The sequence below is a fragment of the Neopsephotus bourkii genome, unplaced genomic scaffold (genome assembly GCF_033783945.1).
Source record: "Neopsephotus bourkii isolate Nb327-2 ecotype Australia unplaced genomic scaffold, CSIRO-AGI_Nbou_v1 NB_1707, whole genome shotgun sequence".
NCBI classification, from domain to species: Eukaryota; Metazoa; Chordata; class Aves; order Psittaciformes; family Psittacidae; genus Neopsephotus; species Neopsephotus bourkii.
In genome coordinates, this window is record NW_026902181.1 from 6250429 (window position 1) to 6265702 (window position 15274).

Consider the following 15274-nt stretch of genomic DNA (forward strand, 5'->3'; position numbering starts at 1 on the left):
CAGTGACAGCAGTAACAGCAGCCATCAAGGGCTAGCATCAAGCTGGCATCCATCACAGCAATGGACACACTCAGGGTCCTCTGATCACTGGTCTGGTGAATGTTATTGGTTAATATGAAAGATTACTGGGCCTGGCATATGGAGAGGCCTGCTGGCGTCTTGGGAGATGAGGAATATGACTGTAGACAAAATGAATCGGTAGCAGAGGCAGGAAGAAAATGACTTGGAGGCCCTTACTACAGGGCTGACCAGCCTTTCAGTCCCTCTGAGCCACATACCACCATAATTACATTACTGAGTGCCACACAATGCACTTCCCATCTCTCGGAGAACTGGCAGATGGAGAAGTGTCCTGTATGGTTCACCAGCAGGACATGACATTGCCTTGTCAAGGCCTCTTTTGTGTCCCAGGGGTGATGGATGTGCTCTGTGTCTGCAGTTGGATCCCGTCACAACCTGGCAGTGTAGGGATCAGCAGACCTCACCGGCTCATTTCCTCTTGGCATGATGTGAACTGGCAGTCCATGATCCAACACAGCCTTGCTGCTGGCAGCCCAGGGGCAGGAGCTGCCTCCAAGCTGCTGGAAAGCTACAGGTGGCTCTGGAGCAGCAGGCTGGGACCCCACTGTGTGGTCATGTCCTCCGTGGCTTTGGCACATCTCAGCCTCCCCATGGAGTCGTGGCTGCCCGGCCTGCCATGTATGCTGACATGAGGGCTGCAGCCCTTTCCAGACTCTGGAATGAGAGCAGAAGCATGTTGAGGAGCGCTTTGTGCAGATTTGAATAAAGCTTTTTTATGACTAATGGATGCCATCACTTTCCCTTAAGATTAGATCTTCTTTCTTCCCCCACCATGACATGAATTTCTGACTCTCCCAACAGCCTCAATGCTGGGAAATGCTCTCATTCAGGCATAGAATCTAGGTCAGCTGTTGGTAAGAATAGAGCAAGCCTTCATTGAAGCCGGTGGATGTGCCTTCTGTAGGATGGTGGTTTTTTGCCACCTTGTTTTGTTCATAGTGAGCTCTGAAAGTTGACAGGCATTTTCTGGATGGCAGCTATAGCTTCCTGCCAGCAGGCTGGATGCAGGCATTACTGATGCAGTGCGTCACAGGAGTGAATCAATAATATGAAACATTGCTTATGGCTTTTAGGATATTTTTTTTAACGTAAGATGGGGCACTCAGCAATGAAGATCTGTTCCTCTGTTCAAGAGGATCTGATTTGTGAGATGATATGTTATGAAGATGCAGCTTAAATTTTTCCTCTGATTCCACACCTATAAATAACTGCTTTTACATATGGCATCTAATTATTTAATTGTATATGCAGATTAGGTAGTCATTTACATGCTGTCATCAATGACAGCAACGAATAGCGCTGGCAGTTATTTCCAGTCACATATGGTAATGCCAAAGGTTTTAAATACCAGTCAGTACCTGCCATACATATCAATTATCTCTCCCCATCTCTTCCCTTCAAATAATGTTAGAATAAATTAATATCACAAGGTACAACTGCTTCTTCTTGGAACTAACTGTAGCACAGCAGTTCTGTTGTGTTATATATTTTAGCTAAGACTACAGTCCATCTTGGAGTTCCTCATTTATCTGTGTGTGATGGCTCCTGAGCATGGGTAGCTAGAGGAAAGGAAATGTTAATACGCTTTTTTTCAGTTGTATTTATACATGCAAAGGGTGGAGGAAGGCAGTTGCAGGCATGAAGGACTCGGGTCCCACTTGTACAAAGTGGGATCCATAGCTATTTTGATCCAGAAGATATTTTACAGCCCTTTGGCTTTCCCTTTGTGTAGAACTAAACAGTTACCCAGGGTAAGCTTAGTAGGAACTAAGTGCCTGGAACTGGAAGTTCCCAGTTCATCTTCTTATCCTCATCAACAAAATCAGCACAGTTTTCTTTTTCCTGATGTAAAACATGCATTTAGCACAAAAGATTATATTTTGCTCCCATGTTTCCCATTTTGCCCACCTGAGGTATATTTAACTGTTAAGAATGTGCTAACAGCCAAGGAAACCTGACTGAAAATATAGCCATAATTGGGCTTGGGAGCTTCACATTAAAACCTTGCACAGAAAATGCCATTAATACCAAATACCAAAACACCCATTCATTCAAACAAACAAGCTCCAAGGCATCTGCTTTAAAATCCAACGACTCTGTGCTGTGTCAAGATCAGCTATATTAAATTGGTTTGCAGTTTGTTTGATTTTCAGAAGTTATTGACTCCAAGGTATTTGTTGCCTTGTAGCCATAAAGCATACAAACAGTACTTCACATCACTATTTCTGCTCACTAAACAGATGTGTACAGCTAAGAGGCTAATATTCTCTTTGAAACTAAAGGAAATAGTCATTTACTTAAATCCTTTGTTGGAATGTGTCTTTAATGCTCCTTTATTAATTGAGTTTCAAGAGTCTCAGCTCTTGACAGCCAGTAGATAACATGTGCTGGAGATCTACGGTCATAACAGTACAGATAATTTGTTCAGGATGGGAAAAAGAAGTAGTGTTTCTGTTTTTAATTTGCTTGATAGTTTAGAAATATCCTTACAAGCTACCTAATTTTAGTTCCTTGAGGACCACATCTTTCTCCTTTGCAGGGAAATTCTTGCTGTGCACAATGAACCCTGGCAGAATGGCTGCAATGAAGGCGGCAGAGGAACACTGCCAATGTGCTGGCAGTTGGTGCTATGCAGCTCTCGGGAGCTGGGTTAGTGTCTCTGAATCTTTATATAGCACCCCCTCCATGTTGCTGAGAAGTGGGAAGTAGCAGGAAGATGAGTTACATCCTGATACTGGCAGCCTCTTAATGCGTTACAAATGCTCTTCCCTTTTCTTTACCTTGCTTGTACATGATGCCTGCCCCCGTCCTCCCCAGGTTTTGCCCACCTCTTGTGTTGTTCGTGTTTCTTTAATTCCTGTAAGAACAGGTCAGGAAAATGTGGAAAGTCTCAGGGAGCTTCCACATCATGTAGCAGTGCTGGATCTTCTAGTGCTACATCTCCTCTAAATACTTCTCTGGTTTTGGAAGAGACCACAGTGGTGCAGTGTAAATTGTTTTATCACTGTGTGTTTGGGAGGCCTGCTTTATTCAGCCTGAACTCATGCTGATAAAAAAATAATGCTTCTCTTTGTGCTCATGCTAGTTCCTCCTCAGGGTGTTTTTCTGTAAGAGTTTCAAAGGATGATTACCACTCTCCTAGGACCCTTTTCCTGCAGCAAACCCCTCACTGTAGCTAGCTAGCTCCAGTGTTTAGAGATTGCAAAAATCTCTTAAAAGGGACCTTTGTACAGCATGAAATGGTATCTTCTTGATTCTCCTGAGCTTTACCAGGGCTGGTGGCTAAACCAGCTCCCCGCTCACTGTGGAGTGGGAATGGAGTTCTTACTCAGACTCAAAATTCAGAAGTGACAATGCGAGATGCTAGGTGCTGAGTGTTTCTGAAAATGTGATTTATTTAGGTCTCTGTATGAAAGCTGTTCTCTTTTCTCTTACCTCGTCTCCTAAATAACCTGTCTGCTGTGTCAGTGTTCAACAAGGAGGATAAGGGCTCTGAAACATGTTGTCAATATATCCCATCACATAGAACAACTGTAATGGCAGGACATGTGTGAGGGGCATTCCTGCCTTAGTTTGCAGTCAGAGATGGAGAGTGGAGAAATGGTTGAGTTTGGTTTTGTGTTCATATGTCTATGTGCCCAGCTCCTATCTGAGAAGTCTCAAAATGTCTTAGAAGCCAATCTGTAGTTATGATTTTAGCCTCCAGATGGTGTCCAGCAGATGTGCCTGTGGAGCTATGTCAGTACAGGGGGGGTGAAACATGGGAACATGGGAGACTGGAAATCACCCACCTCTTGTGGCAGCAGGAAAAACATACAAATGATGTAATGTGGGTTTTCAGTCCCAAATCTCTGCATATGCTGCTCCATGTAGGGCTGTGGGTACAGATGTGAGTAGGAAGTGTCCTGCAAAGTTGAACCTAAAGTTTTTACTGCTGAAAAGAATATATGTGAAAATGTATTGAGGAATCCTTTTAATCTAAGCCAAATGGGAAGACTGAAATAAAACCATTTTAGGCTTGTCTGTCCAAATGAGGATAGAATATTCATGATACAAACTTTCAAAAAAACCCCTAACAACAGTGCCCTGGATAAAATCATGGATCATCTCAAAAAGAGACATGGTGGTGGTTGAGCTAATGCATTCTTTACCGGACTAGCAAACAGTAAGAAAGCTTTTTCTATCCCAAGGATAGCAAGCAGCATTTGACTTGTAGTTTTTCTGTGGCAGACCTGCCCCTGGAATCTCCCTTGGATAACTCTTGTAGGATTAGAAACCAAGCTGTTGGGTGGCTGCTCTTCTAGGGATGTGACCAGACTGATAGCCAGTAGCACTGCAGTGCTTTCTGTGGTAGAAACACTTCCCTCACCTGTTCAGGCAGGACTTGAGCTTTCTGGGCACTGAAGTGATCACGGTGGACCATGAATAATAGGATGTCCTGGGTTCAGCAGTAGCAGTCATTTTTCTCCTTCTTAGTAGCTGGTGCAGTGCTGTGTTTTTGACCTTCGGCCTGGGAACAGCGCTGATAACACCGATGTTTTAGTTACTCCTCAAATGTTTCCTCTGACCAAGGACTTCCTGAGTCTGCCAGGGAGGAGGGGAAGCCAGGAGGAAGCAGAAACAGGACACTTGGCCCAAACTACCAAAGAGGTATTCCATACCACAGCACGTCATGCCCAGGATGTAACTGAGAGTTACCCGGAAGGGTGAGGACTGGAGGGTTGGAGGAGGTATTGGTTGGTGCTCAGCCGGGTGGGGTGGGGCGAGTTATCAGTCAGCTGGTGCCGAGGTGTTGTATTCTTTTCCCTTGTTATTTCCTTTATCATTACTATTATTGGTGGCAGCAGTAGTGATTTGTGTTATACCTTAGTTACTAAACTGTTCTTATCTCAACCCGTGGGAGTGGCATTATTTTGATTCTCTTCCCCATCCCCCTGGGAGCAAGGGGAGGGCAAGAAGGGGGGAGGGGAGTGAGAGAGTGACTGTGTGATTTATGTGACTGGATTTAAACCACCACATAGGATTTAAGGCGTCAGAAACTAACCCTGGAATATTTTGCCTTCACATTTTCCTGATGTCTTGAGGCAGAGAGGCCAAGACGCCTGTCCTTCAACCCCCTCCTTGGCACAGTATACTTTGCAGTTTGGCATAGGGTATTTAGTGTCTATATTGTTTGTGTGGAGGTATATATGGTCAGAGAAGGTCAGGTAGTACCTCTTCTTCAGCTGCTGCCCATGCAGGACCCCAGCACCCCTGGGCAAACAGATTATGTCAGTCTGCCTCACATTCCGGCTCTGATGTTTTCCATGCAAGCTGCTTTCCCTGGTAACTTCTTGCCCATGGAGAAATTAGAATAAAGCCCTCAAACCTTTACAGAAACTTTACATCCTGCCCAGCCCTCGCTGTAGCAGGCTGCAGGGGGCATATACCAAACCGTGGTGCCTGAGGCAAGGGGATGGAGCTGATGGTCTTAAGGAGTTGTTGTCAAAAGCGAAACATCTTCCTTAAAGCAATGCTTGTGTCATTCTGAAAAAAAAACCAACCCCAACACAAACCAAGACCAGAATTAGGCAAAATCCCCAGGAATTAGCTAAAAATGTTCCAAAGGACTGGCAAAGTAGGTTACTAATTAAGTGAAAATTGAGGTCAGTTTGGAATAGGGTCCTCACAATCAGGAGGAAAACAGAGGCAGTGCAAATTGTGCATCACATCCAAATGTATTTTGTTCTAGTGTTCAGGGCAGGGAAAGGAGCAGTATTCAATTCTTTGGGGAACTTATTCTTAGGGCTTCAGTGTGGTTTCTGAAACTGCTGGGACCATGCAGCCTGTCTATCAATCCATCTGTTTCCTCATCATAAACTGAATCCCTCCAGTTTCAGACAAATCCAGGGCAGGACAGAAGTGTCAGATTAACTTCTGCAAAATGGGATGAAAATCAGTAGCTGGCTGGAGAAGAGCTACTCAAGTGAACATGCTCAGGAGCAGAAAGAAGAAAATTCCTTATTTCCCCTTTGCTCTAACCATGGCTGTCAGGCAGCAGTTGCAGCTCCAGATTAGCTCCAAAGTCACAGCTCTTTGGCTTGTCTGGTGTAGCACAGGTGTTGGGGAGGCAAGAGGGTGCAGCCTGGGGAGAGGAGGTACCACAGGGAAGCAGCTTTGTTTCAGCTGTTGCTATGGGAAAGGTTGCTTGTATTAAATATTTGTGCTGCTTTATTTACTCTTGCACACACAGAGGTTCTCTGGAGAGTCAACAGGGGATTTGGCAAGGAACAGAGCCAAGAAAACCATGTCTGTGTACCTTAGGACTGACCTGCTGAGTGGAGTCTCTGGTGTCTGATACAGGCTGTGCCATGTTTTGTTTCTCAGCAGGAGCAGTGAAGGTCTATGTTCTCTCCTCAGCAATATATTTTCATGATGCACTGTGTTGTGTCAGCCACCCTCTGTCAGTTTGGTTAAAACTAGCTTTAAAATTGGTTAAACCTGCCTCACAAGCCATTCAAAGTTTGTTAGGGGATCCGATGAACACAGAGATGCATGCAACCTGTGGCTACGTTGTTTCATTTCTTTAGGAAATAAAATAAATATATGCTTTCCACAGAGTGGCCAAGAGCTAATTTTGCACAACTAACGAGGTCATCTCTTGCATGTGACCACTATGGCAATGCCAGCTGCAATTTCAAACTGGAGGGGAGGGTATTTTTGTGCTGTTTGTTCATTTTCTCTCTCTCCAAAAAGCCTACCTTGCTTGTAATACAGACTGGCTGTTCTTTGATTACTGACGAAATCGAAGATGCTGCATGTGGGTGGAGGAACACAGTGTCCGACTACAGCATAGCTTCACAAAGTGGTTTTGCGTGAGTTTGTATCCTAGGGAACCCCCATGTTTCTGTGCTATGCTCTGCGTGTTTTATTATCATAATAAATATTCCTTTCTGCCATAATTTATGCCTTTGGTTCAAAGCTGTGGAGAGTACCAGCATGTTCTGGAAACAAGAAGGAGTTGAAAACACCCCCAGATACTGCAGATCCAGCTCCCCTCCTAGGACCAAGTGTATTTCATTGAACAGATGCTACTGAGCACAAAGTTTCCATTGTCTATGCCTGACTGTGTTCATGCAGAGTCCCTGCAAAGCAAGCAGGGACATCACTGCATTGCTGGAATTGGAATATTAACGTAATTGGACTCTTGCAAAGTAATTTAATTTGAAGTGCTAATAGTCTGACTTCATCTGATTAGCATCCAGACCAAACAGCTATTGTTCAGGTCAGGCACACAACCCAATTGTTATGAAGAGATTTTATCTATAAAGGCAAAAGAAAGGGGAAGCAGCAAGATAAAGAGTTAACAAAGAAACAATATAAAGATTTATCTGAGCTATTCATTGGTTGAGTGAAACATCCCTCACACAAAGGAATTACAGTTTTTCAGAGATAGAAACACAGGCTCAGTGATGTGGGGAGGCTGTGGGCTTTTCCAGGAGCTCCAGGCAATGGGGGAAACTCCTGAATGCTGGGGATGGTCCCAGAAGACAAACTGCTCTTTTGCAGTAAGCATAGCATGGGTGAGGGTGGGAAGGAGAATGAACCCACTGCAGAACCTAGCACTGAGGACAAATAGAGGCATTGAAACACCAGGAAGAAGAATGGGCTGGGACAGGCTTCCAAGAAGTGCCTTTTGAGGAAGAGATGGCTCATTTGATACACCTTACAAAGGAGATTGCTCAGAAGCAGAACAGTGCCTGACATGGCGCTGTGTCTTTGTGGTTTCCTACTGCCCTTATTTCTGCTTGGAAGGACCCCCCTTGGGTGGGCAGCTCAGGAGCCCATGGAAGAGGCAGGTGAAATGTAGCAATGTCCCAATTTCCCTCCTCAAGATGGTGGTTTTGGACAGCAAACAATCCCTTTGGGTTATGTTAATGCTTTGTGAAAAACCTTTGTTCTAGTTTGATCATGACGCTTTTCAGCTCCCTTGCTGTAAAGGTGTAGCTTCCTTGCAGACTTTGCTTGTCTAGGCATAAAATCATTCATGGGAGCACTGTGGTAGAAGATGTTCTTGCAGAGCAGATAGTTCCCACATTTAGTGGCAGAACCTGAGCAGTAAAACAGCATTAGAGACAGAGGGGAGAGACCTTTGCCCCCTGCATGTGCTGTTAAGGCACATAGACCCAGAAAAGCAGGCTGCTGGGTGGCCTTTTGGCAGCCCCTTTGTCCTCTCCTGGTACATTGCATTCCCTGTCATTGATGCCATACTTCAACCCTTGCCTTTGGGAAGTAGTTGTGAGCAGAGGTATGCAGAGTGGGTGATGATGGACTGTTGCTCCTGCTGCCACAGGAGGGATATGGCATCACCTCATGCTGCTAATAGGCTCAGCACCCACAGTCAGAAAGGCCATCCTCAACTTGCTGTCCCTTCATAGAGTGCTCCTACCTGCCTTCTCCCCAAGGCAGCTGCGTGGTTTGCCCATACGCACACATGGGCTCTGGTTTGTGAACAAGGTAAAGGTAGAACAGGTCGTTGTTGGTTGTTGGTGTGATAGTACTCAGGGATGTGCTCTGAGAGAACTCTCATCTTGGGGAGCGTCTACCATGGCTTAGATTGGGTGGAAGGAGGGGGCTGTGGAGTAAGAAGTGGTCCTTGCCTCAGGAAATCTGTCCATCTCTCCTCAGTCACTCCCCACAGGCTCGTATTGTATTCCCTTGAAAGAAGTTTTCTGGGAAAATACAGCAATTCCCATACATCATGTTGCCCCAGTTTTGGGCACCATCTGCAACTGTAGTGTGTTCGTAATCTGTATACTGCAGAGAATCTTGCCTGCAGCCCTGGTGCTATGACATCCGATTTCCTTCAACAGAGAGTCTAGGGAAATGGTTTCTGTTAGAGCTGGCTTATTGGAAAAATGCTGATGAAGTGAAACATAAACACATTGTGTTGGAATTTTCATGGGAAAATGTTGGTGAAGGGTTTCAGCATGCCCGGAATGCGTCTCTGCATCACTAACCCTCCTTCTCCGTCTTGTATTCATATACAGTGCAGCTATAATACTCCAAAAGAAATATTTTAACTTCAGCTGATTAAAAATTAAGGTCAAAATGGAATGTACATAAATCCTCTCAACTTTCAACTCTTTTCACAACCTGGGAAAACACTGTGTTGTGCAACCTCAGTATTTCCTCCTGGCAACAACTCACATGTATCATCACTGCTGGAATTTCTGTTCGTCCTTCCAAATGAAATGTATTTATTTCCTCCTCCCTGTCATTACAAATGAATCAAATGGCTCCATGATAACATGCTGGTGGAATTAAGCACTTGGTAAAAGAGCCAGAACAACATACATTTACTTGTTTTCCAAGTAGGAAACTAGTGGAATTTTACTGTCATGCAAATGTAGAAAATCCTGGAAGAAACTGCAGGCATTAAACCCAGAAAGGTGAATGCACATATTTAGAATACCCTAGGTGCTGTGTGGAAAAAAATGCCTCTTAAATGCATACCCCCCAAAATCAGTGTATGGTTTTGAATCAGTACAGCTTGTTAATGGCTAATGCAAGACTGTGCTCAAATGATGAAAATCCTCAAGTTCTTGACTTCATTTTTATAATAATGGAATGGAGAAATAAAAACCATTTTGTAACTACCAAGCAAAGAGAGCATGGTAAGGGCAGCAGTTCAGCTCATCTCCAAGTCAGGTGTCTTTCTCACAGCAATGCAGGGACTTTTTGAAAATCTATTTTGATCATATGCTCCTGAGTTAAATGGTACTTTCTGTGTAGGAGAGGTTTTCTTTGTGTGCTGAGGTTTGTGGTCAGAACCTTTAGCAGGCCTGGACTCGCCAATACGGTCCTTGCACTCAGTGGGCATACTTCTTTCTCTTCACTGTGGATGTTGGCTGGTGAATAGATCTATATGTGTGCATATGCATGTGTATTGCTATGTTATGCCATTTATATATATATTTGTGTGTGTGTTTATAAATGTAAAATAATATGAAATAGTATACAAAGTTGCTGTGAAATTGCAGAATCCAGAAGGCTGAGATCGCTCTTATCTCCTCTGAATGGTGCTGCTAAAACATGAAGACCAGTGTCCATTCTCCAGGGCTTTACTTCCCTATTGACTAACACCAGGCTTGGTGGGAGGTGAGGAAAAATTCGGCCACAGTGCCAGGCATGATTTCCCTGCCAAGAAAGAGCTCAGGTGCAGCTGGGGCACATGGGTGGAAAGAGATAAGTCCTTCATAGAAACTATTAATAATCAACTCCCTTAAACTGAGGAGATTGTCACTGAAACAACTGGCAGCACACAGGGATGCTTTAGTAATTTAGAAAATGCTGAAAATCCCACTGGCTTTCCCCCAGTGCTCGCGGTTAGATTGGGGTGAGGTTTTGACATCATTTTCCTAGAAGAGAGAGAGAGAGTACATAAAAGGGCAGGCAGCCTATAAAAATGTCCTCACCCAGCATGGGCAGGAACCAGGTTCCACTTCTTTGAAGGCTGCTGAAGCCTGTAGCTGCACAGAAAGAAAATACAAATCTGGGAGAAATGACTTCTCTGGCAGACGGCTGCTAAGATCACCTTGCATGGTTTTCTAACATTTCTAGCTCTTGCTTTCTGATAGTGTTCTCGGTTGGACAGAAGGTGTCTGAACCTGCTTGGATGATGAGGAAGACAAAGTATTTCTGGGGAGCCTTTGCAGGAAGAGGCAGCAAGTGGGAGAAAGTGGCCGGGGAAAATGCAAGGATGCTGCCCAGGGCCACGCATGAGGAGAAGAAGCAGCAGGAAGCAAAGAGGAGAGGGAAGCTGAAAACCATGGCAGGAAAATTGCTGAAGGTGGTGGCCAGTGGAAAAGAGGCAGCGGAAGAGAAGGCTGGTGGTGTGGAGGTGGCAGGGAATTTGCTGAAGATGGCAACCAGTAGGAAAGGAGTGGAGGGTAGGGTGCCTGCAGGTAACGTTGAAGTTATCTCTGGATACAGTCCTGGACCTTCTCTGCCTCTCCCAGCACTGCAGGCTCTTGTTTTTGTTAGTTTCTGGAGTAGGTGCTTTACACTTTCCTCCTCCCGATCCTTCACCTCAGTTCTTGTCCTTCATGAACTGTGGGCTTGCTCCATATTTCACTTGCCATTTGCCTCACAAGTATTTCTCTTTGCTGTTCTTATTTTTACCCCTGCAAAGACTCCTGATATGTCTTGTGAGAAAAACAGTGTACTTCTGACTGACACGCTGCTGAGTGTGACTTGTGCTGTTCTTCCATAGGGAGGGAGGGAGGTGGAGGTAGGTTGTACATGAATTAATTGTTCCTAGTAAACATTTCCTGTGTGTTGCCTGTATTGAGGTAGGACAGCTCGTTAGACCCCTCTGGAGCAGCTTGCCCATTGCTTTGCTGAAGATCCTTGCATCAGCCCTTATCTATTTTGTGTCACATTTGTCCCTCCAGTCCTGTTTGATTTAATTCTTACTACATAGATGAGGTGTTTTCATAGATGAAAGTTAAGGTACAGGTGATAGCTTTTTGCCAAGAAAGGTTTGACCAGATGATCCTTGAGGTTCCTTCCAACCTGGTATTCTATGATTCTGATAGCGGAAGCTCATATGCTTCTCATTCTTCACTCTATAACCAAAGCTGTATCCTGAATGCGTTTCAGAGTCCCACTGCTTCTGGACTTGTTTAACTTTCCCTGGGTTTTCATCAGGTTTGATTTTTCCTCTGGGTTCTGCTCCAGATACCTTTGGACAAATCTTCTTAACCCTTTATTGCTCATTTTTGTCATCTATAAAAAGCATAGGACCTTATCTGCAGCTGTTATGAAATTACATTTAATTGTTAGTGGTGGGCTGGCTGTGGTGAGTAAGATACTTTAGAAACAAGCACTGGTGGAAAACTTCTTGCAACTACTGAACTTCAAGGGTTTCGTATCTGTCTTGGTGGGGTGTCTGATGATCATGCCACAGCTTCTTCCAGACATGGAAGTTTTGGGGGGTTATGTGAATTCTCATTGCAGAGACAGTGCAGATAGGTAGCCCACCTTCGGATTTTCACCTTTGGGCAAAATAGCACATTGGCCATTTGGCCTGGTTGAAAAGCCCTGGCAAGGAGAGGGCTGTGCAGTTCCAGTCTAAGACAAGACCTCACTGGCAGGAATGACACCCTACCAGACTGTGAACAGGCAGGTGGGACCTCACAAGGCAGCCTGCAGCACTTTGGTCCTGCCAGGGTTTCTGCAGAGAAGGCAGAGGATTCCTTCTAGGCTTGACTTTCACCTGTTGGCTCTTGCAGAAGATGTCCCTTCTCTAATGCTTTTCTTTTGGACAAAAGATAACGTTCATGGTCATTAATGAACCTGCATTGCCCACATGAGGAGGTCTGCTGGGATGATGGCAGAAAGCTACAGATGACTAGTTTGAAGGCTTAGTTAGACTGGAGGAGAAAGGATGAAAGAAAGCAAGAGGAAAGAAACTGCTTGCCCTGAGGAAACTGAGAGGTGCTAGTGCTAGACCTTACAGGAGGTGATCTTGAGTAGGCCCTGAGGAATTTTGGGATACTTATAAACTACATGCTTCAATACTCAGATGTTAAAGTGATGGGTCCTATAGAGGAGTGAAGAAACTTTAAGTTGTCTTGTTACTCTCTGTGTTGCAGAAGAAGCCATCTGTGGGTTCATTGAGCAAGGAAAATTTCTTGAAGCTTGTGATCATATTTATAATCTGGAGCATTCTGGAAGTGATGAGATGGGAAAGTCTGAGTCACTTTATAAGCTACTGGCTGAACGAATGTGGACTGTGGTGGGCGAAGCTCTCAGTGGAAGTGGTAGGATGTTCCTGGAGCCATTGCGATCAGTGGGGGAATCACTGAAGTGGGAGAAGCAGAAGGAAGCAGAGTGGCTTGGCAGCAGCCAAGAGACTGGGCCTGTTTCCACCTGGAGTCCAAACTTCTGGAGGAAAGAACTGGAGGAACAGCTAATACAGTACATGACAGCCTGGATTCCCCCCCTGAGTTCCTCTGCTAACGCAAATGAGAATGTATTAAACCAGCATCTGAGTCAACTGGAAACGTCATTTCTCCCCAGCCTGGAGCATGGTAGTGGTGTCTTTGAGGAAGCAGGACTGCTCAGCACCTACACCTACTGCTGTCATGCCTCTTTGTCTTCTCACCTTGCCACACTTACTGACAGTAGCCATTTCAGCTTCACCCAATGCCTTTTAGTTTATGAATGGGGCCTTAAAATGTACAAAAGGTATGTTTGAAGGACTTCCTTTTCTGTACATTTTTTCTATGTCTCTATTCAGTTCTGAGCATGATCCCTGCTTCCTGGTAAGGCAGTGATGTTCAGGACTCTTGCTGAGTTTAGACCTGCCCACTGCCTGCTTTATCTTCTGTGCTCTCAAAATCAGATCCTTTTTACATTGCAGCACTGCCTTTTTCTAAGTCATTGGTATTGGGCTCAGGGGTTTAGCAGAAGTAGGCAGTTGTTTCTCTGCTGGATTCCTGTTGGACATGCACGGTGTCCTGCTTTCTTCACCAGTTTCTGTTCTTGTATTAAGACTTTTTTAGCGAGGTCCATGGTACTCCAGTTACCCCAGAATAATTTTCTCTTTCCTTTATGTCATCATGGTGCTCTGCAGGCTTTTCTTGTTGGCTCCATGGTTCTCTTGTTGCTTTATCTGGCTTGTAGTTTGACCAGATGTTTTTGTATTTCCTGCATTAGTGTTTAGGTCACAAGAAAAACATATAGCAGGTTATTAAATTCCTGCCCAAGATTGAGAAAATGGATGTGGCTTTCCCCATGATCTGAAGAGCAGCACATCTGGGACCTTTTGTCTCAGTGTAAATTAAAAGTCTGTGGGTGTCATCAAAGCCTGAAGCTTTCTTGTGATGTCTTTTTGTGTGACAGTGGTAGATGAGGTGTTTGATTCTCTGAGTCTGTGTTTACTTTGCTATTTTACAGCTCCAATCTACTTATACCCTAATAGTTTTCAGCCCTTTTGACTGCTTCCATACAAGATTCCATCTTTTGTTCCTGGTATTGATTACACTTATAAATGGTTGATTAGCAGTTCATCAGGTGGGGTCTCCCCCTCACCAGCTCCAGAAGGAGGGAGGCAGGGTGGTGAGTACATGCTGGTGCATGCTGTCCTCATAGAATAGTTAGGGTTGGAAAGGACCTTAAGATCAAGTTCCAAGCCCCCTGCCATGGGCAGGGACGCCTCACACTAAATGGGTCAAATGCCACCCATGTCACCCAAGTCTCTGTTCAACCTGTCCTTGAACACCTCCATGGGAGACGTGTGGCTATTCTACTGCCGCTTTTAAAATGGTAAAATTTTAGAGCGACACATTGATGAAATATTGAAAACTTGCATGGAATTGGAGGTGAATGATTATATAATCTAAATACATGAAGGAAAGCTCAAAGACAGGGCCAAATGTCTTATGCAAATGCTGAATTCCTTCAATAAAATAAAAAAAAAAAAAAAAAGGAAAACAGCCCATGAATGTAGTAAGGCCAGAATGCAGTGAAGAAAGTGGAACTGAAAACAGCAGAGATGCCAAACTTACCTATTTGGGTTTTCCTTTTTGAGTACAGTTACAACCCTAATGAAAGCTCATGTGTAGTTGCAGTTGTCCTGGTGTATAGCTGCTTCTTATTTCATTCAGAGAGAATACATGACACTTGTAAAATGATGCATTCATGAAAGCGTAGTTGGGTGACTCTGCCCAAGCCCATGAAGGAATTCAGCAGCAGCAATGAGGGAAGGGGAGAGGGAAACAATGAGCAAAATGTGTAATTTGGGCAGCAAATATAGGAAGAAGGAAAAGAAAGAGCACAGAAGAATAGTTGACAAAAGGTTATGATAGTAAATACCATGCTGCAGCTGCCCCGGCACTGCACACACCACTGGGTGCTTGCAGGGCACCTCATTTGCTTGGCGTGAGGCCATGGAGCCAAGCAGGGGGTGCCCGGCGGGTGATGGGCTGTGGAGCAGTGGGGAAGCTGCCCGTCTGCTCTTGTTTCTGTACACAGTGGCAATGAGACATGTCTGAGACCCAGGCAGACCCCCCAGCACAGCCTTTCCTTTAGTGTACGGTGTCTCCTGTGGATTGTTTTGAAGACTGAGGAAAAGTTACTTGCAGTTGCCAAGGTAAGAACTGAGGAGTTTTACCCCAATCTGCCTGTTTTATTCACATGGTTTTAA

General features: G+C 44.7%; 1 protein-coding gene across 6 annotated transcripts in view; it reads left to right on the plus strand.

The window, feature by feature from the left end:
* Positions 1-15274, plus strand: part of LOC133224645 (uncharacterized) — a 40218-nt gene that overhangs the window by 6184 nt on the left and 18760 nt on the right. For 5 of the 6 annotated variants that reach the window (XM_061376317.1, XM_061376318.1, XM_061376321.1 and 2 more), the window contains exons 1-4: positions 1871-2730; positions 10701-11027; positions 12720-13314; positions 15103-15220. In XM_061376317.1, the coding sequence (XP_061232301.1) occupies positions 2691-2730; positions 10701-11027; positions 12720-13314; positions 15103-15220 (1080 nt within the window). In that variant the 5' untranslated portion in view covers positions 1871-2690. Of the gene's footprint in view, positions 1-1870; positions 2731-10700; positions 11028-12719; positions 13315-15102; positions 15221-15274 lie in introns of those variants that run through there. The other variant, XM_061376319.1, reaches the window with a different exon arrangement.